The 25,101-nt window shown below is 40.4% G+C and overlaps 1 protein-coding gene across 1 annotated transcript in view; it reads left to right on the top strand.

Annotated features, from left to right (window-relative positions):
* Window positions 1-24,631, top strand: part of WWC1 (WW and C2 domain containing 1) — a 67,157-nt gene extending 42,526 nt beyond the window's left edge. Inside the window, exons 11-23 of the mRNA XM_085299584.1 lie at window positions 1,588-2,126; window positions 7,531-7,639; window positions 9,482-9,559; window positions 10,453-10,539; window positions 13,561-13,753; window positions 15,163-15,315; window positions 15,887-15,987; window positions 16,731-16,869; window positions 18,290-18,454; window positions 20,542-20,634; window positions 21,477-21,707; window positions 23,616-23,737; window positions 24,190-24,631. Of these exons, the coding sequence (XP_085155710.1) occupies window positions 1,588-2,126; window positions 7,531-7,639; window positions 9,482-9,559; window positions 10,453-10,539; window positions 13,561-13,753; window positions 15,163-15,315; window positions 15,887-15,987; window positions 16,731-16,869; window positions 18,290-18,454; window positions 20,542-20,634; window positions 21,477-21,707; window positions 23,616-23,737; window positions 24,190-24,256 (2,077 nt within the window). The 3' untranslated portion in view covers window positions 24,257-24,631. The remainder of the gene's footprint in view (window positions 1-1,587; window positions 2,127-7,530; window positions 7,640-9,481; window positions 9,560-10,452; window positions 10,540-13,560; window positions 13,754-15,162; window positions 15,316-15,886; window positions 15,988-16,730; window positions 16,870-18,289; window positions 18,455-20,541; window positions 20,635-21,476; window positions 21,708-23,615; window positions 23,738-24,189) is intronic.
* Window positions 24,632-25,101: the final 470 nt, after the last annotated feature.

Genomic DNA, 25,101 nt, shown 5'->3' with positions numbered 1-25,101 from the left:
GTTTCCCTTTTTATAGTGCAATACACTAAAGAACTGTGAACTTAATCCTGGCTAGGTTTTACATATACTGATAAGATGCAGAAACTGTTATCCTGTTTCTGTTGTTGTATTTCACCCCAAAGCTTTTTTGAACAAGTGTGGTGGATTGTACATCTGCCATACAAATGCAGAAGACATTTAGTGAAAAAATCAGACTGAATTCTGTGTTTCYCTCCTAAGGCTGTGAGCATAATTTTATGGACTTAGCTTCTAGCTTCTATTCTATAAATAATAAGTGAGGGATATTAGGCCTATTAAGTAACATCCTCCTTGCTATTCAATATGAGACAATTTTTAAGCCACTTGTACATATGTGGAAATTCTTTTTTAATAGCTAATTCATATCGAAAGTGAGGGTTTAGGCTTCAGTAAAGTGCAAGATATTTAATATCTGGAGCAGTGATGTTGATTTTAAATAGAATTTCTAAGGACGCTATATACTGAACCRGTTGAGTATTTGTTCGGTCCAGTTCTAAGAAGTTCCTTCACTATGAGTTACTATTAGCCTAAATGGATTACCTAATATAAAGATATTTCATCTTAAGCTTCATCTTACATCCTGGACAACAGAAGTGAGCAAAAATACATAATTTGAATAGAGGAACATGCCAAACTAGGCATTCAAAATTATACACGTGCTTTATTTATGTAAAAGTCAGTGCAGACTTTCTCTTACAAAACAAAAGACCTAAGGCTGACTTAAAACCAAGCATAATGTGTGCTTCCCGCGTGCTCCTGCCAGCATGTCCAATTTGTAGCATGYTCTACTATGTCAGCTGGTAATGCCTGGGCAGAAAACTTTGTGCTGAAGTGTCTGGATTTTCTCATCTGAACAAACTTCTATTAAGCACCTGCCTAAAACTTAATTTCTGAATTATTACTTTCTGAAACTAGATCTCTATGGGTAAACAGATCGTGTGAATTGGTTCCCCACTCCAGGCCTAACTTTTTGCTTGCTTTTGTGGCCTCTGATTCTGTGTAGCTGTCTGTCTTTCACATAGATAAATCCTGCCAGTTTTCTGAAAACTAGTAATTGCTGTGATGTCTAAGGGCCAGTTCCAGGCAGTTGAGGTTGCATTTTGGGGTTGAGTCAAAGATGAGGCAAATATAAATTATTCTTATGTGGACAGATGGCTTGTTACTATGACTTCAAGTTCATCTTGTGCATGGAGCTTGCTGGTTTTCATGGCCTGCTTTGGAGGTTAACAAGAACCATAGTTTTTCCAGATTTTGGGAGGAGAATGTTTCTACTAATTTGACTGTTTTGAAACTGCTTAGTAAAGTTGTTTTGGCTAAACAAGGACTCTTCTGAGATTAATATGATGAGCTTAAAAATGTGAATGAAATGCGTTATTTTGATTGAAATGCAGTCCAACTTCTTGTCTGGGTAGACTGTGGTTCTGAGTTGTCGTGGGGACTAATGCACATGGACAAGGCTAACAAAGCAAAATGTACTGTGTGGCGTTGGAGATTTGACAGTATTGCAGTGTTTTTCCTAAAAGTTAAAACCTACAGCATCACGATTTTTCTGACTTGTGTTTCCTTCAGTCTGTCTACCAGCATGCTTTCCCTCTCCTCAAGTAGCAGCCCTGGTTCTCTTGCATCTAGCAGAGGATCTCTTGCCAACTCCAGCCAGGATTCTTCCACCTCAGCCAGTTTCACTGATCTCTACTATGAACAACTGGAACAGTTGGAGCAGTTGGACTCGGACTATCAAAACAAAATTGACTTGCTCCTAGAAGGAGCCACTGGATTTAGACCATCAGGCTATATCACTACTATTCATGAAAACGAGGTAGCAAAAACTCACAAAGCAGATGCYGCAAGTCGCATCCAGGCTCTGAGATCATTGTCTGGCACCCCAAAGTCAATGACATCACTATCTCCAAGGTCATCTCTGTCTTCTCCATCTCCACCTTGCTCTCCACTGGTGATAGACCCACTTCTAACTGGTGATGCCTTTTCAAGCCATATGGATTTTGATGATGCAGAGATAAGTACAAATCTCTCAGAACTCACCCTAAACATTGGGAGTGGCAACTATAGGCTGGAAGAGCCTAGAGCAGGAGATAAACATCTAGGTCAAGGTATGGTAACAAAATATTCACATACATGTACACATGTTTATTTTTAATGCAATTCATGAAGCATTAAATAGTAAGTATTTTCAGAACTCATGTGTCATTGTGATACCTTTCATGTGTTAAAAATGCATTCAGCTCTATATTCTACCCTGTGTGGGAGAAGGAATTGGTATTTTGATTTATACTAAAGAAATACTGACAGTCCTCTGCAAGATGCAGACTAGATCTGGGTGGTTTTGTGCATATGTATGTGTGTATATATATATATATATATGTATATATATACATGCACACAAATGACAGGGATTTAATTTGCTAATATGAATGACTGGTGGGTTGCCAGGTTTAGTTTGGCACTTTACTACTCAGAGTGTGATTAGTGATTATGATTGTAAATTGGCGACACGTAATGTCATACTGAAGAAAACTTTGGCTAAGCCTCTGAGGAAGACTGTGGAATAGCCATTCAACTTAGTAGTTAAAAATGATAATAAAAATCCCTCTCTGCCCCCTCAGCATACACCAAATCTTGCTCTGGTTCCCAGTAAATCAGTAGGAATGAATTCATTAACTTCAGTTGAGTAGACATGTCAAGGCTGTGCTTTGGATTTCTGCTGTTTTGAGGGGGTGGTCTCTTAGCAACAATACTATCTTTAGATTATAAGCATGATGGAATAAGACATTGAGTTAGATGTTCTGATATATGTATGTATATATAAATATATATATGGATATAAAATTATACATACACACACACATATATGTGTGAATGTATATAAACAAAAAATTCATTAGTGGGTGGGAAATGTTTGTCCTTTAGAATAGGAGTCCTACATAAGTAGGTTAAAAGCAGTAAAACACTGAATGCAGTCATTCTAAAGCCAGGGCCTGCGTGAAGAGCTACTGACTATAGTAAGGTTAAATCCAATGGAGATGGATGGAGTAGTTTTATTTGTAACTATAGTGAAGAAAAGATTCTCAGCTGCAGAGCTTTAAAGACAAGCTTGCAAGCTATAGCAGTACCAGTGACACTTCAGTTTGTTTCAAGCGACTGAAAAATAGCCTATGTGAATAAAGGGAGCTAGTGCTATGTTATCACTTCCTTCTGTAATAGTATTCATTGGGAAGACTGATACTATTTAAAATTCAGTAGAAGATATTCTCCCCTTTGAATTGCTTTTTCCTATGAGCAAGAGATACTTAGGGATTTGGGTAGGAAACAGTAATTATTTTTATTAGAACTGGATGCTGATTAGTTTCAACCTTTTTAGCTCTTCAAGATTTGTCAAGGCTGTTAAAATGAAAGCTAAGGTGTTAAGCAGATTAAGTGATTATTACTGTTATTCAGTCAGCAGACAAAATAATCACCATAAGTAGTTTATTTCAGGGCAAYAATGAGATGGGATTTTACTCTTCAGGCATTTTGTGGACAGCTCAGTGTAACACCCAAAATGAGGTGGCTGGATCTTATGTAGTTAGTGCTTGGCCTCATAGGAAAAACATGCTCACGTGTTCTTGTAAGCAGAGCTAATCAGTATGTATCTGAGAGATTTGCTTTTTCTTTCTGTTATAAAATATTCCTGCTACTTCTAAAGTTACTCTCCAATAGACGGTGTGAACTTGCACATAGGCTGTTTGCCTATGGTGATAAATGGAACACATTGCGTTAGGACAGTTGTAGCCATTTAGATGGAAATACTTTCATGCTGCCCAAACCCTGCTAGCTTCTGTGGCTGAGTTAAATACAAAATCCTACCTGAATCAGTTTAAATCAACCTAGGTCTACCAAATATTAATTTTCTGTCAAAAAAAAATCAAGCTGACATTTGTGGCTATTGTGGGCTAGATTACAAAAACATTTTGTGTACTGAGGCAGTTATACAAAAACTGTGATGGAAGCCTTCCTGGAAAGTTTTGCCATCCTCTGAGGAAATGACGTGCTAAGGACAGCGCACAACGTATCATCTCTTGCAGGTCTTGTCTTGCTGTGCCCATCAGTCAGGGGAAAGGGCAAGAAGTGAAGAGAAAAATTGAAATTCTTGACATGAAAGATGAAAAACTATAGAAAGTGTGATCAGTATGCTAGCAAATAGAGTGGAGTCAGTTCTGCACTGTTCCGTAAAGCTGCTTTATAGGATGACACCTGTTTATAAACTTAAGGCTTAAAACAGAAAATCCAAACTGTACATTAGTTAACCAAATGAGAAAGCTCCAGGTGCATAGCGTATGAGGTTTTCAGGACTGAGCTCTCAATTCCCTTAAAANCTAAGAAAAAACGATGAAGGATGGTGCCTGGTGAATCATTTTCAGAGTGCCAGTCAATCTTTATTCAGATTTCCAGTGAAACATTCAAATGTATGAACACATCCACTTCACTGTTGGTTTTAGGCAGCTTCTGTATTCCAATTTTCGACTGGGGTAAGAATGTGTCAGAATACTGCCAACAGCTTTCTGAATATATCTGGCCAAAATAGAAACAGGGTATCTGATGATTCTCTTAAGCCATTTTTCATATGGTTTCCTCATATCTTGGAGTTGTGTGCCGGGGTTGAACTGTCATGCAGTGAAGGTGTCTGCTTCTGAGGTGCCCCCAACAYGCACTGCAACACCTATCAGCTTTTTTATGTTGTTCTAGCACTCATAGCTAAGCACTGTTGCTATGACAGTGTCTTTTACTATGTGTCTGATGTGCCACCTGGGATATCATCAATACTGCCTAAACAGAGGAACTGTGATCTTGGCTCTGATGAGCCTGGGAGATAATGGGGCTTTTTCCCCTTCCCAGGGCAGCTCCCCCTTCTCCCTTGAATGTTTGTCCCACTTTTGATCTTCCTTTGAGCTCCAGCTAAGCTGTTCCCTTTTTGGAAGCACAAAAGCAAAGGCTCTGTTTGATCTCCAGGGAGCTGGCCCGGGGCCCTCGCAATACTGGCTGCCCTTGGCCTGCCTCCATTCAGGGCGATTCGCATTGGTAACACAAGACCGTGGCTCATACCACCTGAATGAAGCTGCCACTGAAAAGATGTAAATAGGAAACAGCAAAAACAACATAGGGAGTATTAGAATTAAACTTCCTTAATTGCTAAGCTACTAACCAAAAGAGAGACTGGAAAAGGACTGTTGTGGAGATGAAACCCTGTCCAAAGGAACAATAGCTTGCACAGGGGTACTGAAAGGATTCCTTCATTCCTCTTGGCCGCAAGGTACTCTGGTAAAATGATCAAAATGAATGCTTTCTGGGTCGAAGTGCTTAAAAGGCATTGCAAATGGAAGCAGAAAAAGAGCTGAAGTGTGTGGAGACCGATTGGTGGTGTCCTTCCTAACGAGGAAGCTTAGTAGGAAAAGATTTTTGGATTGACATTTCTAGGAGCAGTGCATAAACCTCAACTATCTTAGTCTAGAAAGCCAGCCAGCAGGCAAGAAATGATTTTTGTATTAAAAGCCACGGAATAAGGAGTACAAAGCAGTGTTGAAGAAAGATTGTTTGTGAACCTGCTCTCATACTTCCAGAGTAGTCGTGTGTACTTCAGTGGGAGTGCAATAGGAGCCAGGCCTTCTCACGAGCATGAAGGGAAGAAGGATTAAGCTTGTGAATGTCAGTATTAAATGTATCCATTCATTTCAGTTAATGACTTACCCATTGTATTATGCATGGTGATTTTTTTTCATGTGGCTTGGCCTATGGAAAAAAGGTCTGAAATATTTATTTCTCTCCAACAGTTTTATGGGAATACTGAGAGAAAATATCATTCAGCAGCATTGTCAAAAACAACAACAACAAAAAGCCCTATAGATCAGTTGGTCCAAATAGCTCAGGTGTGAGCTCAGTGCTCAATCAAGAGCTCTTTTGGTATTGGTGTTACCTGTAGCACCCTCTACAGTTAACTCTAACACAGGTCTGTATAACTCTACTATCCTATGTTGGACTTGCACGCTTTTTTCACCAATGTTTTCCAAACCAGTTTTAAAATCTTTAAGTGGTTTTATATGAATGTGTGTAAAAATCTGCTTTATAATAAAGAAAATCTAGGATGAAAAACATTGGCTGAGAGGAGCCTGTGCTTTCCTAAGACTACAGGAAAGAGGGACCTCTTCTAAAAGATAGAAAACCATTGGAGAGGAGTTCATTGCTGCATTTCTGCTTAGAGGTTACAGTCAATACCAGTGTGACAACACTGCAATTCCTCACCCTCAGAGCAGGAATCCCAAAGTCCTGGCACTGAGGACGTGTTAGGTAGGTTCCAGGACAAGGTAGCCATTTTGGCACATTGATGGTGCAGACTCTTGGCTAAAGCATATCTCCCCAGAAATATGATGAAGTGAAAAGATGCACAATTTGCAGAATGTTTTAGGGCATGCCTTTCTCTGTTCTGTTGCACAAGAAACCTAAGTGAGATAAAACCTCTGTGCRTGACTCCTGCTTTCAGCTTCTTCAGTTTCTCTTCCCTATCTCCTTCCCCTGCATTTCTGTGCATGGCTGCTACTTTGAATCTTCAGATCTGTTTCTCTCTGTATTTAGCTAGTTAGTCTCGTCTTTCCAGACCTATGTTCAGTGATTTGTATCTAATATTTTTGTTTAGAGGTAGAAGGGTGTAATTTTCATCATTCCCCCTCTAAACTCGATGTAAGCTCTTCTAGGTCAGATATACCATACGTCTGATTCTTACTTGGCCAGTCATTAAAATTTGCCTTGTTACTTCTATTTGTGGTAGCTAGGACTAGAAGGACTTCTACCCACTTAAGGCAGACTTGCATTAGAAGCTTTTTGGTTAATATTTGTAATCTTAGAATTCAAAGTTTCTTCTACACACTGCCCCATCTTCCATGGGTACCTCCCTGCCCTTTGAGTGTTTTGAAAGTCTCTCCTATGAGGAAGTCCTACTGCTATTCTCCTACTACTATCCTAGTCCTACTACTATCCTAGTCCTCCTACAAGGACCTGCATCCATGGAGTAACCAGAAAGGCAGCCAGTCATAGTACAGTAATTGCAAGTGGTGTGTAATGTAAGTCTTACTGCAAGACCTAGTTGTGAAATGAGCATTGACAGACCTGTCCTTTCACCCAAAGCAGAAGCGAAAAACAGCATGCGCATAGGCAGAAGTGAAGATGCTCTTTTGTATCTGTGCAAGGAAATCCTCCTCTCACCTCTACCTCTACACTGTCTTAGTCCTAGTTGTCTAAAAATTTTTTGTTCTCCAAGGCAGTTTCACACTTCACCTGTTAGCCAGAGTTAAGTTAATGCTTAAGGGGAGTTTACCATACCCTTGTCCTGTCTGTGTTCAGAAATGTGCTGTTGCTTAATAATACTTGGGTGGAAAGAGGAAGATGCAACTCAAGGGGAGAATAAGAAACTGTACCTGAAGCAGACAATTGGTTTTCACTAACAACTGTTTTTTTTTTTTCTGATAGGTGTTAATATGACTGGAGGGACAGCACTGAAGGTGGCATGTGTGTCAGCTGCAGTGTCTGATGAATCTGTCGCTGGAGATAGTGGGGTGTATGAGGCAACTGTACAAAGGTAGACATCAGCTCCTTCTCTAGGAAGACACTAATGATTCAGCTTTGTCCACAGAAATCAACTAGAACAATTTTGGATGTGATACTTTTTTTACAATTTATTGACTAAGGTCTTCACTCAGACTTCATTTTTAAAGAAACTGTAAGCAAACTGAACTCGATTATAAGGAATGTCCCATGCTTCCCATTGTAAAGTAGCCGAAAATAAGATTACCGCCTTTCCCCTTATGGAAAGTTATTTGGAACAGTTGTTCTGTTTGTGAAGATACTAGTAACCCATTAGCACTGCCTTTACTGTGTTGGCAGAGAACACCATCTGGCAGGTGTAAAGTTCTCCTCTTATCAGTTAACTGTTCTGGTGTTGATTACAGCCTTAAATCAGCATAAAAGAACTTTGTCATGTTTATAAGGTAGCAAGCATCCCATTAAGAAGTACTTTGAATGGCTTTACAGATGTTTGTGCACTATGATGCCATTCCTGATTACTTGGATTCAATATGCAATTTCCACAGGACTTTTCCCTATAAGTAGCTAAAGCACTTACAGAATGAACTATGYATTATTGCTCATTCTGGATGTCTGGACCTGCTTTTCTGCTTGCTAAAGCTATCTGGAATAGATTTTTAAAAAAATTCACTGGAAGGTACTGTTCTTACTAATGTCTAACGTGCTTTTTCCCCAAGTTTTTGTTGTTGAGATAAATAAGAGTGTTCATTTGATGCAACCTATGAAGAATTTTTAACCTCTACAGTCAACTTGCATCCCTTCTTTTCTTCCTGAATTCTCCAGAGAAATTTATTATTTTATATTTACAGCACAATTCACTCTGAGAATGCACACCACTTTCATAAGTTAGACCTTATGGGCTCAAGTCAGGGAGCCATACAGTTAAGCATCTTAGGGGCTGTTATGTTCTCTCTATTAGGTAGGGAGATCTAATGGAGAGGATAGGAGGGTTAATGTGTGATAAAATTACAGAAGGCATCTCGGTGCACTCTTGAATATCTTCTCATGTTGCTTAATCTTTGGGTTGTTGACTCAGCTTTTACAAGGACTACAGTATCATTTTGATGCCCATAATAAGTGGTGAGGATAGGAAATACAATGTATATTGTCTTCTGTAGCTGAAAAGAAATGAATTGCAGAAGCATGCGTAGTAATATGTGAAATATTTACAGGGGAGAGATGCTAGTCATAGCACCAAGGTTGTGAATAAATGTCATACTAAATGTGGGATTTCTTGGATGATGTGACCACTCTGAGTCACGGGGCAATGTGTGTTTGAGTCAATGAGATGAATGTAGGTTTGGGGGTTTATGGTGCATAAAACTTTAGAGAACACATTGGGAGAAAAAAAACAGGTAGCTTTTTTTTTAAAGAAGGCCAGTTAGTGTACTCTTACTTTTAATATGCTTAGGAGCATCTGATTCCTTAAAAAAACAAAGGAATGACTTAAATCTAATCAAACTTGAGAATTTTTGCTATGTGGACAGGTTTGCAGTTTTCAGGTCTTATTTTCTGTTGCTGGGAAATCAGCTGTTCTTACCTGAAATGCAGTCAAAGGGTCCATTTAAAAATTTTTCCTTCTCTTTKTGCACAGCCTTTTGTGTGGCTTTTTTATTGGCAGTGAGTGGAGAAGGCATGTGACTTTCTGCTGATATACGTCTAGGGGTGTTTGTTGCATGTTGCTCTTAAATGAGTTCTCTTAACTGCTAGTTGTTCTGCAAAATCGTTATGCCCTCCCTGCTCCCGAATAGAAGGRGGTGGGGAGATCTCATCACACAAATGATAGCAGTTCAGGAATATGAAGATCAAGTCCTTAATTGTCTTTGATTTCTTTCAGGCCATGTGTGTCAGAAATGGTGTTTGACAGTGATGATGCAGAAGCAGTTGGGACTGCTAAAGTCCAGATTGCAATGAAGTAAGCACTACAGTTCTTACAGAATTTYCTTTCTTAGGGAAGAGTATACGTGATTTAAGATAGCACTTTGTTCTGCTTTCTTATCCTATTAGTATTAACAAACACTCTTTGTAGTGTAATTTTTCACCTGTCTCTAGGCCGCCTTTGGCCTGATTATCCTCTTTAAAACCAGTGGAAATTCACTGGTGGTAAGTGTGGTATGATCCTGCAAACCAGGAATGGGAGGAGTGTCCCTGCTGGTTYGGAGGAAGCATTTTGAGGACCCTCAGTCTACTTTCATGTGCAGCTTAGGGGGAAAAAATGATGAAGGTAAATGGCAGACATAATGATTTACCACACCCGAACACTGTATGTAGTGTACAAGACATAGGAAAGTAGACAGCAGTTTTCCTCAGATTATTTGGGAGAATTTGTGTGAAATTGAGAAAAATAGCTAGTGCAAGACTGTCTTGTATCGTGGCCATCAACAATAAAACATAGTTACCCGTAATATCTTCACTGTTCTAGTCTCGATTCATCAAGTATTTTTTACCTGTAAGGTGTTTTTTTTTTTAATTTTATAGTTATACAAGGTTTTTCAAAAGGTTTTAATTGGAATACAGTGATTTAGTCAGAAACCAGAAGAAACAATCTATATTGGGTCAAATCTCTAGTCCATTGTATCTGTGAAATCCTAAATATTTATGTAAGTAATTCTGTATGTTCTTACAGCAAAATTTCAGGTAATATGAAACTGAAGTTGATACGGGGGCAACTCATATTTCCATAGTAGTCTTGATTGTAAATATTTAATGATGTGTTTTTAAGTTAGTGAAACAAGTTCACTAACTTTTTCATGCAGTCTAAGGCAGATTTCTGTAATACTAATTTTTTTATCTTTTCAATTAATCCAGATATGATGACAAAAATAAACAATTTGCAATACTCATCATTCAGCTGAGTAATGCTCCAGCTTTGCTGTTACCGCAAGATCAGAAAGTGTAAGTGGATGAAATAAAAATGCTTGAAATATTCGCGTTAGATTCCAGTTGGAACTAAACAGATATTTGGCTTCTGTTTTTCTCATTTTAAAAAACTTACCCCTTCTGAAGTGCTTCTGCATTTTGTCATGTGTAGCATCCTTTGTGAACTGATGCACCCACAAAATGAAAAAAAAGATGCAATTTTTTCCTCAAATGCCTGTGTGTGTTAAGGGAGAAACTTTCTTAGAATTAACCCTAGCCAGCAGATTTCTCAACTGTGGCAGAGTGCCCAGAGCAACCAAATTAAGAGGCAGAGAAGGTATTTGTTCCCATATAAAACTTATGCCTGAACATGTTCACAGATGCATACATGTGAGTTTCCTGGAGAACATTGATCACTTCCTGACACAGGTGATGGAGGGGCTAATAAGGAGAGGTGCGCTGCTGGACCTTGTACTAACCTTGTTTGTACTAACAAACAAGGAAGGGCTGGCTGGAAGTTCGAAGGTTGGGGGCAGCTTTGGCTGCAGTGATTATGGGATGGTGGAGCTCAGGATCCTGTGAGGAGGAAGAAGGTAAAGATCACAACACTGGACATCAGGAGAGTAATTTTTGGCCTCTTCAGGGACCTTCTTGGAAGAATCCTATGGATAAGGCCCTAGAAGGAAGAGGGATTCTAAAAAGTTGGTTAATATTCAAGGATCGTTTCCTCAAAGCTCAAGAGTGATGCATGGATGGACAAGGACTCCTGGCAAACAGAAGAAGGAAGTGCACAGAAGATGGAAGCAGGGACAGGCAAATTGGGAGCATTACAGGAACATCATCTGAGTATGCAGGGATGTGAGTAGGAAGACTAAGGCTATTTGAAATTGAACMTGGCAAGGGATGTCAAGGATAACAAGACGGGCTTCTTTAAATACAACAAAAAGTACACTAGAGAGAATGTGGGCCCACTACCAAATGGGGCAGGGGCCCTGGTGTTGAATGATACCAAGAAGATAGAGATGCTGAATGCCTTTTTTGCTTCAGTCTTTGCTATTAAGACCAGTCCTGAGGAATCCCRGAGCCTAGGGACCATGGGGAAAATCTGGAAAAGGAAGACTTTCCCTTGGTTGAGGAGAATTGGGTCATTTAGGCAAAGTGGGCATTCACAAATCCGTGGGCCTGATGGGGTGCACCCACAAGCGCTGAGGGAACTGGCAGATGTCATTGCTAGGCTGCTCTCCATCATCTTTGAAAGGACCTGGAGAACTGGAGAGGTGCCTGAGGACTGGAGGATAGGCAGTGTCACTCCAACCTTCAAAAAGGGCAAGGAGGAGGACCCAGGGAACTACAAGCCAGTCAGCCTCACCTCCATCCCTGGAAAAATGATGGAACGGTTCATCCTGGATGCCATCTCTAAGCAGGTAAATGATACGAAGGTGTTCAGGAGCAGCTAGCATGGATTCACCAAGGGGAAATCTAATATTCTTCTACAATGGGATGACTAGCTGGGTAGATGAAGGGAGATCAGTGGACATTGTCTAACCTGACTTCAGAAAGKTTTTTGACACYGTCTYTCGTAACATCCTCAGGACAAGTGTGAGGCAGATGAGCAGATGGTGAAGTAGGCTGAGAACTGGCTGAAAGGCAGAGCTCAGRGTTGTGCTCAGTTGTGTAAAGTCTAGTTGGAGGCCTGTAGCTAGCTGTGCTTCTCAGGGGTCAGTACAGGCTGCAGTGTTGTTCTACCTCTTTGTCAATATCCTGACTGAAGTGACAGAGTTGGCTGATGATAGCTGGGAGGAGTGACTGATACCCCAGAGGGCTGTGCTGCCATTCAGAGGAGAGACTCGGGCAGGCTGGAGAGGAGGGCAGAGAGGAACCTCATGAAGCTGCACAACAAAAGCTTGAAATCCTGCACCTGTGGAGGAACAACCCCATGCACYAGGACAGGCTGGGGGCTGACCTGCTGGAAAGCAGCTCTGCAGAGAAGGACCTGGGGGGTCTTGGTGGACAAGACCCCATGAGCCAGCAGTGTGCCCTTGTGGCTAAGAAGGCTAATGGTATCCTGCGGTGCATTAGGAAGACTGTTGCCAGCAGGTTGAGGGAGGTGATCCTCCCTCTCGTGCTCAGCCCTAGTGAGGCTGCATCTGCAGTACTGTGTTCAGTTCTGAGACTATACAAGACAGCTACTGGGGAGAGTCCAGCGGAGGGCTACTGAGATGAAGAGGAGACTGGAGCATCTCTCTTATGAGGAAAGGCTGAGCAAGCTGGGCCTATTCAGCCTGGAGAAGAGAAGGCTCAGGAGGATCTGATCAACATGTATAAATACCTGATGGGGCAAGTAGAGAGGATGGGGCCAGATTCTTCTCAGTGGTGCCTGGTGATAGGAGAAGAGGCAGTGGTCACAAACTGAAACAGAAGTTCCATGTGAACATGAGACAAAAATTCTTTGCTATGAGAGTGACAGAGCACTGGAGCAGGACTCCAGAGAGGTGGTGGAGTCTCCTTCTCTGGAGATATTCAAAACTTGCCTGGACACAATCCTGTCCAACATGTTCTAGGTAAGCCTGCTGGGGAAGAGGGGTTGCTCCATCTGAAGATGATCTCCAGAGGTTCTTCCAACCTCAACTCTTCTGTGATTCTGTGGGAAATGTACAGCTTCTACTAACTTCTTTCTAGGTAAACCTTTTTGAACCTACTGTACTGAATATTGACATAAGTTTGATTCTTTTTTGCATTGTCATTTTTACTTGCAAAGTGTATGCTAGCAGCCTGTCCGTTGTTCAGATGTAGGTAACTGTGTAAAACGTAGTCCCTTGATGGCTGCTTACAAGATTCAGAGGGAGGAAACCTAAGGGAACTCATACCACATCATATCTCTGATTTTGTGGTAAAAGATGTGTATTTTTTCAGATAACTGATATTCCAAAGAGAAGAATAGCAGAATAATGTTCACAGTGCTTAGGATGGATTCTTCATGAACAGATTTGTGGTGCTCTTGCAATGGAGGTATACTGCAAACTTGTACAGCAGTACCAATTACATTTTGTTCAACAGGAACATTCGTGTGGCTGTTCTTCCCTGTTCAGAAAGCACAAGTTGCTTGTTTCGCACAAGACCAGTGGAAGCTTCAGACAATCTTGTGTACAATGAAGTGTTTTGGGTTTCTATCTCCTACCCAGTGTTACGCCAGAAGACTTTAAGAGTTGATGTTTGCACTGTAGATAAATCTCACCTTGAAGAATGTCTGGTTAGTATTTATCTCTATTTTAATATCTTTTTTGATGTGCTTGTACAAAATCTTAAACTCTGAAGAGTGGCAATTTCTTTGAAAGCTTGCTTTATAATCCTTAGCTGTGTGATCTCTCCCAGATGGYAGGGCAGGAAAAATCTATTAAAATTATTGTTACTGTGAAGAACACTCATTTGGATGAGTGGATGGATGAATGTTTGTTAGAGAATATTTGTTAAGAACTACGATAATTTTGTCACAGACAACTAGATTTGCCTTCTCTCATGATTTAATGTGAAACCCCTGCCTATTTTTCTTCCTTTTGGAAACACATACTGTAATCTAGGTGAGACTGGACTTCTCACAAGATTTCTGAAACTACCTGTAGAACATAAAAAGGCTCTTTACAGGATTTCTTTTAAAAGCTGCTGTTAAGCTTCATTATTAAAATCTGTATAATTTTGGAATGCTAGTATGTCCATAGCCCTCTATCTTTTAGAAGAGTTTTTTTGCTGTCTAGTATTACCTGGGCAAGTTGATTTCAGTAGAGCTACTATTGGAGTAATGCTCTCCAGAACATGAGTATCTTGTGTTGAACTAAGAAATAAGCAACAATTATGTTACAGGAAAGGGTTTTTGTGTTTGTKTTTTTGTTTTTTCTGCATGTGTTCTGTACCATCTCCCTTGGCTGGAGAGATACAGTACATGTTTTATGATGATTTATGCATTTCTTCCTTCACTTGCAAAGCACACTTTGGTACAAAAAAAAAATTTGTTTTCTAAACAGGGTTTTTCTGTTTGGCGGTATGTATTGTCTTGCAGTGTGTCTGAGCACCAGCTGGGACTAAATTATCTTGGAAGAAATCTGCAYAGTATGCAGTCAGCTGGACAGTGCTCGGAAAATTGGGTCCACCAAGACGTGGATTAAATTGCAAGTTGGTTCTACTTTGGTTATGGATCTGTCAGACTATGTTCTAAAAGCAAGGCAATAAAAAATGAAAATGTAGGTGGAAAAGAATGGAATATGTAAAACTAAGCATCTCAGTCCAAAGCAGAGTGATTTCATCAGCCTTGCCAGTTTCCTGAAAGGGATTATTTTCTTTTTTCTTTCTCTTTGAAGCAGTGGTTGTAACATACCGTGGCTGAAGCAGAGTGGTTCATCATTCTTGCTACTTACACACAGGAGCTGGAGTGTAGCATTTGATACTTGGATTGAAGGCCCCAGGCAGAAATGTTAAAATCAAATATAAAGCATTAGTAGTGTAATTCCTGAAGTGTTGTTGAAATGGGGATAAAATGGGAGATTTTTGGTTTTTTGCTAAATTCCTGAATAATCCTGGATTTTTGCTCTTATCTTCCCACTGATGTGACATTGGTTCTTTGTAATACTACACTAAAATTGGTTTGTTTTTTTTTATTTTCAATAGGGTGGCACACAGATTAGCCTTGCTGAAATATGTAGATCTGGAGAGAAATCAACTCGTTGGTACAACCTTCTTAATTACAAATATCTACAGAAGCAAAACAGGAAAAATAAACAAGGGAACATTCATTCTGAAGTACCTTGCACCGGAAAAACAGTAAGAACTGCTTAAATCAAAGGTCTCTTATAAAGCCTCTTGTTAGTACTGTACAGGCKACTAAAACTTACAGCTGGTAAAGGCTGATGCATTTGTAGTTAGAACTATTAACATGTCATTGATAAGCACAGCAAAGGAGTTAAAATGATGATCATGATTATGCCCTTGTGCATGGCTAAATACTACTCGTGAAGCTGAGGGATATGGTATGTGGTTTGATATAAGCAATATGTGTGAGCTCTTCCCTTCTCATTAGGCAGTTCACCTTGCTGCACTGAACCTGAACAAATCAAGAGATAGTTACCTTTGCACGTGCATTGCCTGCAGGATGCTCCATCTAGCTTTTCTGCACACGTGCACTACTGCCAGTGTCACTGGGTGTTGTTAGACCAGATATGCTCACGTAGGTTTGTGCACTATGTGTGTAATAGAGTGCCCAAATAATGTGGACTTAGAGGTTATGACACTGCCACCAGAGCGAAGCTGGCTGGGACTGTTCTGAYCAGAAGGACTGGGCACTTTGCAGTTTGAGTGAGTAGTATCTTTAGATGAAGCCTCTTTGTCTCTGCAGGACTCTGTATCAGCACTCTTAGAGCAGACAGCTGTTGAACTGGAAGCTGTGGAGAAGAAACTGGAGGAAAGTAGAAGCACTTTAATTAGCGGAGAGAGCTGGTAGGTAACATTCTACTGTCTTAGTGTGATGGAATTATCGGAGGGTTTAGGGATTCAGGAGTGTTTGATGTGCAAAGAAGAAAAAGGCAAGTGATACRAAGCTGTGGGAAGCTTTTTTCTGCTGTTCAGGAGGTTGCTTGAAAAATGAGAACAAAACTGAAAAATGTTAAAAATACAGTATGCTAATTTTGTGACTTGTACAGTGTTCCATGAACCTCTATGAAAGCTTCATTATATGGTACAGAGCTTTGCCTGAATAATAAATTTGGTTGTCATTTTATTYGTGAAGTCCAACATTTGAAATAAAAAGGAAGCTTGACCAATGGGCTTGGAGAAGCCAGCAGTGAGTTCAGAGGTGCTGAAAAGGATGTTAAATATTTTGATTTTGTTTGATKTCACTTTTTAAACCAAGAGATTAATTGCATCTTGAGATTGTCATGTAACTCTCTTAAATTCAGACCATATGACTGGAGCCTGAGCTGCCTCACTTTTCATTTGAAACAAGACTAGTAGGAAGTTTTTAGCTGTACGGGTAGCTTTCTGGTGTAGTTAAATTCCAGTTTGTTCATTCCCTTATAAAACTATGTTTGTTCTCTGTAATCTTGGGGGCTATGGGACYTGTCAGGTACAACTGTTTGCCTTAGTGTGTTTCTTTCTGTTCAGCAAGCTCTAAGAATACTGTGCTGAAACACCAGAGTATTGTACTAAATAGGTCAATTTAGTAACATAAGTTTTTATTACAGGCAAGATGAAGAAGTTCCTGAGCAGGATGAGACCAGTGAAAATGAAGCAGAAGGGGAGGAAGAATTCTGCGCTGGAAAATCACTGTGGGAAACAGAAGAAAGTCTGAATTCCCAACTGCACATGGAGATATCAGTAAAGGTAAAATCAAGGGGCATTCAAACAGAAAGATGARTCGAGCTTTCCATTGCTTGCTGCAGTTTTCCAAAGTACCTCTGTTTAATTGCATCATCCAAAGAATTCAGGGATGAAATCTAGTTTTGCCTCTCAGCAATTTCACGTGCAGTTTTCACTCTTGTATTAAAGTTTCAGAAGGAATAAACCCTTAGTAAAGAGCCTTGGAAAGGCAGCAATTGAGAATTGCCTGTGGGAGCTGTGAAGAAGCTAGGCCACTGCTGTAAGGAAATGCTTGTACCTACTTGATTTGTATTCTATTCATGGCTAAATCTCAAAGCATACTACGTAACTGAGTGTCCACCTGCAGAAGTTTGTGAGCCTCTGCAGCTTGACTGTGCAGACTTGCTCTTGCAGAAAGCTATCATGTATTGGAATAAGTAAACAGGCATTTTCATATTCCCTCAGCAGTTACCTGTTTTTCTTTGCCAACACAGGGTATTATTAATGTGACTGGCTCATGTCTTTGCAACAGACATTTGCTTTGAAGGGGAAGGGGCACCCCCAAGTTTTGTTGTGCTAAACCAAGACATAASCTTTTACATCGTGCTTTTGTGTGTCTCATTGGCTATGCACTTTTTTCTTCTAACAGGAGATTTTAGAGTGCTCAAAGTGAGAAAAGCTTGTTCTTTAATTAGAACCTCTTCTGTTGTGTGATGTTAAAGTCTTGCTCCTTTTAGTTTATCTCCTGCTAAGGGAGATCTTGTTTTATTTTTTTGTTGAAAGGGAGAAATTGCTGTTACTTAGCTGACTAGGTCACTGATGAACTAAGCAGGATTATAGCAGTTATTTGGAAGTACACAATTGACTTTTAACTGCTTATCTACCTGAAGCAATTTTAAATAACTCCATGCACTGTATGTGACCATTTTGTCACRTGGTTAACATATTGTTCAGTGCCTCCTGTTAGCTCATGAAAACTGTTTTCATGGAAATGTGACCATGATTTTGACCTGATATAATTCTGAATCTAGTTGTATTCTAACAGTGTGCTGTAGAAATGTTCTCTGTGCATATGGKGATTTGAATTCCTTTGTCAGCTACAGATGCAGAGTAAGGGAATGGTTTTTAAAATTATACCTCTGTTCTGCATGCAAAGATTGCTAGGCCACATCAGTGTCGCAGATCAACAGAATCAATTGTRTTGTACAGCAGTCAAGGGACATGGAGCCCTTAAGGAGTGATACAGTTAACATAGCTTGTGAGTTCAAAGAATGAAGTGTCAGGACACCCTCCGTGAAAAGGGCAAAAGAGTGTCTGTGTTTGTGAATGCTGTGCCTCTGGGACTGAAAGCAGAGACGCATCACAGGTGSCTGTCGGGCACCCTGGGTACATGTAGTCTCTACGATGGCAAGCTGGCGTTTACAATGCAGTATGTGTCTTTCAGGTGGATAAGGAGACAAACACAGAGAGCCTTGCACAGTCTTCTACTGTAGTTCGTCCAAAAGACAAAAGAGCAGCAAATCCACCGCAAACTCAATTTGTCAGAGGTAGCACTATCATCCGCTCCAAAACATTTTCTCCAGGACCACAAAGTCAGTATGTGTGTCGGGTAAGAAAAACGCAGTCTGGGATTTATAAATGCTGATTCTGKTTAATGAATGCACCATATCACTCTTCAGTTAATCTATGAATTCTTCGCTGAAATCTGACAGTGCTTTTTTCTTCCCCTTCAGCAGATGCTCTGTCCTCACTTACTTAGAACAGTATCTTTCCTCAGAGTTAATAATTTTAAACAAGTTTATAAAATGTTTTGGTACACATATTTGTGGCGCATACGGCATGCTGAGATGCCCAAACTAACTTGGAAGGGATTGGCTGTGGTAACGCAAGTATTTCCTCTGTGTTAGTACATGGTTCTCCCTAGATGAAAAACCTTCTTTGCCTCTCGGTAGCATTAGGTGAGAGAACAACATGGCTGTGCTTCTTCTGGTACCAAAGCACTGTGCTTTGTAGACCTGTCTTACTGTCGCACAGTCCCTGTGAAATTTGTGGTTGTTTATATCGTGCCTCATTGACTTTCTGATATGCAGTCATTGTAGCAGAACAGTGTAACAGAGACAATTCCTGTAACTAAAACTCTGGAATGAGTCTAGGTATGACTCTAACCACATCACTCTATTCTAGTTATGTTCACCTACGCGTTCTAGACATGTTGTTAGAAACAAACATCTATATTTGCTCTTCCACTTCTATGTATTGTTTGTGTGTTCAACTTAAGAGAATATTCATTGGGTTTTTTTCTGGATAACAGGCCACTTCCAAATGGTCGTCATTATGTCTTAATGCCCTGTTTCTCCTTTCTATGGCAGTGATCAAGCTGGGCAATACTTAGTACAGGTTGTCTCTGAGTGGTTTCTATGATTTGTTGCCAGTTAAAGACTGCAGGGAGGATGAGTAACATCAACAAGTCCTCTGACTTCTGAAAGCTGTCTCATTTAGTGATGAAATTTAGGCTGCTCTAAGACAGTGATGAGTAACCTGCATATCAAATCCTCTCCTGCTGGTTTAGGACTGTTTTATGCTAACTTGAACTGAATTCAGGTGCATCTACCTAACATTAGAGGATGCGAACATTAAACTGTGTGATGGAAATGATGAGAGGTACCTGATAATGTCAATAAAAATCCTGTGGAAGCTTGAAAGTGTCCAGTGTGCTTTGTAGGAAGGTAGTTAAACAGGCCATGTGCTGGGTAAGGGTGTCACTTTMACCTCTTTGAAATGTTTATTCACAGTTAATTATTTCCTGGACTGAGGATCAGGGTAAACTATAAATAACTCTTTTAAACTGAGCTGGCAAACAAGTAAGCCCTGCCTTTTATCATGCATGAGCTCTCCTAGCTAGGTGGGAATTCTGTTAATGCAGCTGAGCAGGGTTTGATGTGCAGGTTTTCTCCAATTCAGAAGCAGGTGCTCCTATAGGAGCAAACTGTAYTTCATTTGCACTACTGCTCTGTGCTTAGGTGGCAGAGGCACAATGTCCCAGCGCTGGCATATTCCTCATGCCTGCTATTTCCCCACTGTCTTTTTGTCTGAGAAGGAACATGAGAAGGGAATTAAACTCTACTTCAGCTGAGCTATTTTTTAAAGATCTAGAAACAATCGTAGAAGAAGGCAGGCTCTGTGTACATAATACGACAACTTAAAACTTGTCAAATCTAGGGGGTAGCKTAGAGGTACCTGCTGCACCACTAACTTAAAATACAATTCATTAGAAAAGAGGGAAAAAAATAATTTCTAATGAGGTAATCCCATGTTTTACAGATATTGGCAAAGACTATATTACTATTTCCTACTACAGCTATTTTTCTGTTTTGCCCAGCCTTTTTACTTGCACATGAGAAGAGCAGCGAGGTGCAGTCCTGTGCTGTACCCTGACTAGTGTCTCCTTCCGTAGTATCTTCCCACAAAGGGACTGAGAGCCTAAGGTTTGTGGCAAGGACCTGGCTGTGCCAAATGGATTGCATGTTGTGCACTTGCTGATTGGGGTGGCATGTGTCCACTGTAGTCTTTCACAAAATCCAGCAATTCCAAGTCCATCACTGTTCCTAGTTGCCTAGGCAGCCCCATGATCTTACTAATAAGATAAATGCACTGCTTATATTTGTTTAATTAAAAAAATGTGGTTTTCGTTTTCAGCTGAATCGCAGTGATAGTGACAGTTCAACACTTTCCAAAAAGCCCCCCTTTGTTCGCAATGCAATGGAGAGACGAAGCGTCAGAATGAAACGGGTAAAAGCATCATTCTGTTCTGGTTTTTTTGTCTAGTATACAYGTTTCCAAAAAATGAGAACTGTTTTAAAGGATTAGCAAACAAATTAGTTCCAAATTCTTTCATTCATAACCTTTTCTTTGTGCAAGAAGTCTTTCTTAAGGCTGTATTTCTTCACTATTTCAAAAGATGACAGGAATGTCTAAGTTGCTAGAACTCATTTAGAAAAATAAATTGAGGACGAAAAGAGTTCTTGCTATTCTCAGTATTGTCAGAGTAGAAGTAGCGTGCATGTTTTTGCTGTGTTTGTTGTTGTAAAATAATAGTTTATATAACAAATGTGACTTGGGGAAAAGGGCAGTGAGCAGGGGAATCAAGCTTCAGATGCTCAGATGACCCAGTTGTTTCCTCAGTTGCACACAACGAACTCTTGCTCCCACTGTAATAGTAATCGCTAAYGTTTACCCAAGCTACAGATGCTGAGAATCTTGCTCCTTTCCTAAGGATATGGTTTTATGGTTTTCTTGAAGTACCTTGTGTTTGGGACTATAACTGAGGTCATGAATACGTTAGAGTTTTGGGTTTTTTGTTTTTTGGTTTTTTTAAGAAAAAAGGCATGTGTTTCTGCTGCATTGCATATTAGTCTGAAGAATAGAGAGTTTGACTTCTGAGCAAGGCATGCAAGCAAGACTTGCTTGAATCTACATTTTCTGTCTTGAGATGGATTGAGAAGCAGGATCGATAGAGATGTTTTGCACTGGAGAGAAGTCTTGGAGAAAAATATTACATGATGCATTTGCCTTTCAAGGGGGGTGGTGTGGTCAGTTCTTTTCATTGCATTTATAAACCCCTTCTTTTCTAGCCTTCGATTAAGTCTTTCAGTACAGAGCGGCTAATCCGCACTTCACTAGACCTGGAGCTGGACTTGCAGGCTTCGAAAACCTGGCATGATCGGCTAGTAGAGGAGATCTCTGTGCTTAAAGAACTGAAGGAGCAGTTAGAACAAGCTCAGAGTCAAGGTGAAAAGGAGCTGCCACAGTGGGTGAAGGATGATGAGAGATTTCGATTGCTGCTAAGATTAGTGGAAAAACGAGTAAGTAATAAACTGTCCTTGGATTTTATTCAAGATGTTTGAGAAGCGTGATTTGAGAAACATCAGTTTGGACAGTCAGGAAATTAAACCTTAGCACTGTAGTTGCTCATCTTCCTGATCTTACTGCTCCATCAAGCAAGCTGTTGCTAATGAAAGTTGCAGTCGCTGCTGAGTGTCCGGCTATTCTCAAATGTGCTGAACTATATAGGATTTAAACTGCAGAGTCTGTTCCTGCTTACCCACAAACTTGAAGTTAAGGAACACTGCTCTTCCAAGTTTCTTCCTCCTTCTAAGAGAAATGATGCCTGCATAAAACTTGTGCATGGGTGACACTGGGCTTTCGAACAGAATCCTTTACTAGTCAAAGTTGCATGGTCTAGTACAGAAGTCTGATCCCCCTCTGTTATGCAGCTTGTAACTGAATGATGATTTACATGCACTTACCAGCGAAGTTCAGAATTGCAGCTGTAAGTAGTTTTTTAGAAAAAACAAAAAGCAAACAGCCTTTTTTAGATTTTTCACATATAATAGAGGGTGTTAATGYGTCTGCTCTAAGACTACTTGTATGAATTTGCCAGTGCAAGCATGTATGTGCCTGTTCTGGAAAGCAGTATTACTTAGCTCTGCCAAGTTACTCTAAGAACAGAGGTACTCAAATATGAGCTTCACAAAAAATCCCAAGCAAAAGAATTTGATGTATAAATAAGTTAGATGAATGCTTTTGTAACTTTTATTTTTCCAGAATGTGAGAGTTGCAAGAAGGGCAAAACATATGAAGTGAAATACCATACAAATGTTACCAACAGCATTTGTTTCATTTTTTTTGGCTAGTTAGAAGGGACATTCAGTATGACATATTTTCTAAATGTTTGTGAATTTTAATGCATATGAAACACTAAGTTAGATGATAGCAGATTTTCTGGCTCATTTTAAGAGCTTAATAGAAAAAAAGGTAGTTTCTGTCTTGCTGTTTTTGAAGGGTAGACTGCAGAGCAYGGATGGAAAGGAGACAGAACTAGTTACCAAGAACTATAGCAAACAGTTCATTTTTTTTGTGAAAGCTGTCTTTCAGCTTGGGAGGTATTATTACTTTTCTGGAAAGCCTTTAAATAAAAATCATATTAGCTTCAAAAAGAACAGATCTATAAATAATGGTAGGAAAGCTTCAGAAATGCCTGGGTATCCCTGGGTGGATGATGAGCAAGGTGGGCTTTCGGTCATGTTTTTTTCAAAAACAAGGATTATTGTGTAGCTAATTGTCCCTTAGATGTTAGCCTCTCAGTTCTCTGCCAGAATTTCTCTCCCCTCTTTCACTTCCTATGGAGAGCTTTCCTCCTGAACACGTGCATTTACAGGCACAGAGCTTCCTGCCTTTACACAGGTGCAAGTATGAGAAGTTACAAATGCTATCTGATTTTAAACTTCAGCCTCCCAATATGTAGTAGGTGCAGTATGTCATGGTTAGTGCTTACTTATTCTGTCTGCATGATATTCATGTACATGTACAAGGCTTTTTCTCAACTGCAGAGGTGCCCCTGACAAATCACAGCTGACCTCAAGCAGAAACTGTGAGTTATACTGGCCTAAGGTGTAGTAATGAGTTTGCACAAGGGGTTGCTGTGTTCTTGCATAAGCTCATGTTAAAAAAAAAAAATCCAAGAAAATGGGCAGAGGAGGTGTCCATAGCAGCCATAATTCTTAGCAAAGGGCCCTTACAAAAAGCTCTCTGCATTACGATGGTCACCTTAGCTGTAAGTCTTCATTTTAGCTTCTGCAGCTTGTGATTCCAGACAGCTCTTCCCAAACCACTTGTACCAACAGCTGAACTGCCTTGCTGTATTTAGAAGTTTGTTGGRATGAAATGATTCTTCATGGGAACATATACAGCTTTTTCTATTATTCATTTAGGTGGAAAAAACAGAACACAAGTGTGAGCTCAAAGCTGATAAAATGATGAGGGCAGCTGCCAAGGATGTGCACAGGCTACGAGGACAGTCTCGGAAGGAGCCTTTGGAAGTGCAGTCATTCAGGTAGGAGCACCTGGAAAGCACAGGAAGGATTGACTACTGTTATGATTTTTCTGTAGATGACTAAGATGCTGATAAGGAAAGCCAATATTTGTAGAAGTAGTTAACTGTTCTACTTAAACTAAGATTTTTATGACCTTATATCTTAGCACAAGGTCTCTGGGTCAGGGAAATAACTTGCAGTGCTGCAGCTAAACTCAAAGCAACAGAGAAGTACCCAAGTCGATCCACACCTGGCAACAAATTTACCAATCTTTTCTTTAATACAGGAACAGCCCTTTGCTTTTCCTGTTGTGAGCTTAGCTGTAATGATGCCTCATGCCTAATGTGTAAATAGGCTGAGAGGATTTGCTGCCCTTTCTTTGGTGATAGCTGGTGGGCCAAATTTTAATGTAGATGGTGGACATTTCTGGCAAGAATTGTGTTGCATTAACAATTGATCGCTTTCTTTTTAGAGAGAAAATGGCATTTTTCACACGGCCAAGGATAAACATTCCAACGCTGTCTGCGGACGATGTGTGATCACCGTAAAGTATTTGTTTTGGGGACCATTCCACAAATGCAGTTTGTTTCTTGAAGTTATTTATGTGGTATTATGAAGGTACCAAGGCATTTGTACATTAGAGCTTTTGTCAGTATGTGGATGTTTTAAAGATTTTTAGCTTAAAGTTATATCATCACAGAAACCAGCATTAAAGTGACAAGATTGTATAGTTTGTATATTTAGGAATGTATTTTTGGGAAATAGAATTTTAAATAAGAACAAATACAGCATAAGGTGCTGTTATTCTTAAATAATGCTGTTTAGACTTTTTGTACAGCTCTACCTTTTAGAAGTTTTACTGCAATAAAATAAATTTGAAGGAACCTCCTCAATCCTCCCTTCCGTGACGCTGTGCAGCAGCCGCACCGCGTGGTGGGGTGCCCACGGGAGCTGGCGGTGGTTCTCCGGTGCTGCGCCCTGAAGCGCCGGGCTCCTGCCAGGTCAGGAGTTTGGGTGCGGAGTTTGGGATGTTTTGGGCRCTTCTGATGCTCGTCCTGCAGCCGGTGCCCATCGTGCAACTGGGGGAGCCCKTTGAAACCACTGCAGTGGGAGGAGGGCTGTGGGGAGCACGTGTCCCTTGGAGGGTTTTTTCCAATAAAGTGGCCTTTCTGGACAACTCTGCCTTCTCCTTGCTTTGTTGTGTGGATCTTCTCATCAGCTGGCGGCTGGCTCAGTTCCAGCTGGTGGCTCAGCAACGTGCGTCTTATCGTTTTAAAGGATTTTGGGAGCAAGTGCGTCTTAAAGCCTTCAGTAACGGGGGGGGGGGCGGTGCCCCTCAGCCAACGGCCGCTCTGACGTCAGTAACGGCCGCGGCCGCCGCGCC

The sequence above is a fragment of the Rhea americana genome, unplaced genomic scaffold, assembly GCF_003343005.1.
Source record: "Rhea americana isolate MKP2758 unplaced genomic scaffold, rheAme1 scaffold_150, whole genome shotgun sequence".
Taxonomy (NCBI): Eukaryota; Metazoa; Chordata; class Aves; order Rheiformes; family Rheidae; genus Rhea; species Rhea americana.
This window is presented reverse-complemented; position numbering and strand designations above follow the sequence as displayed.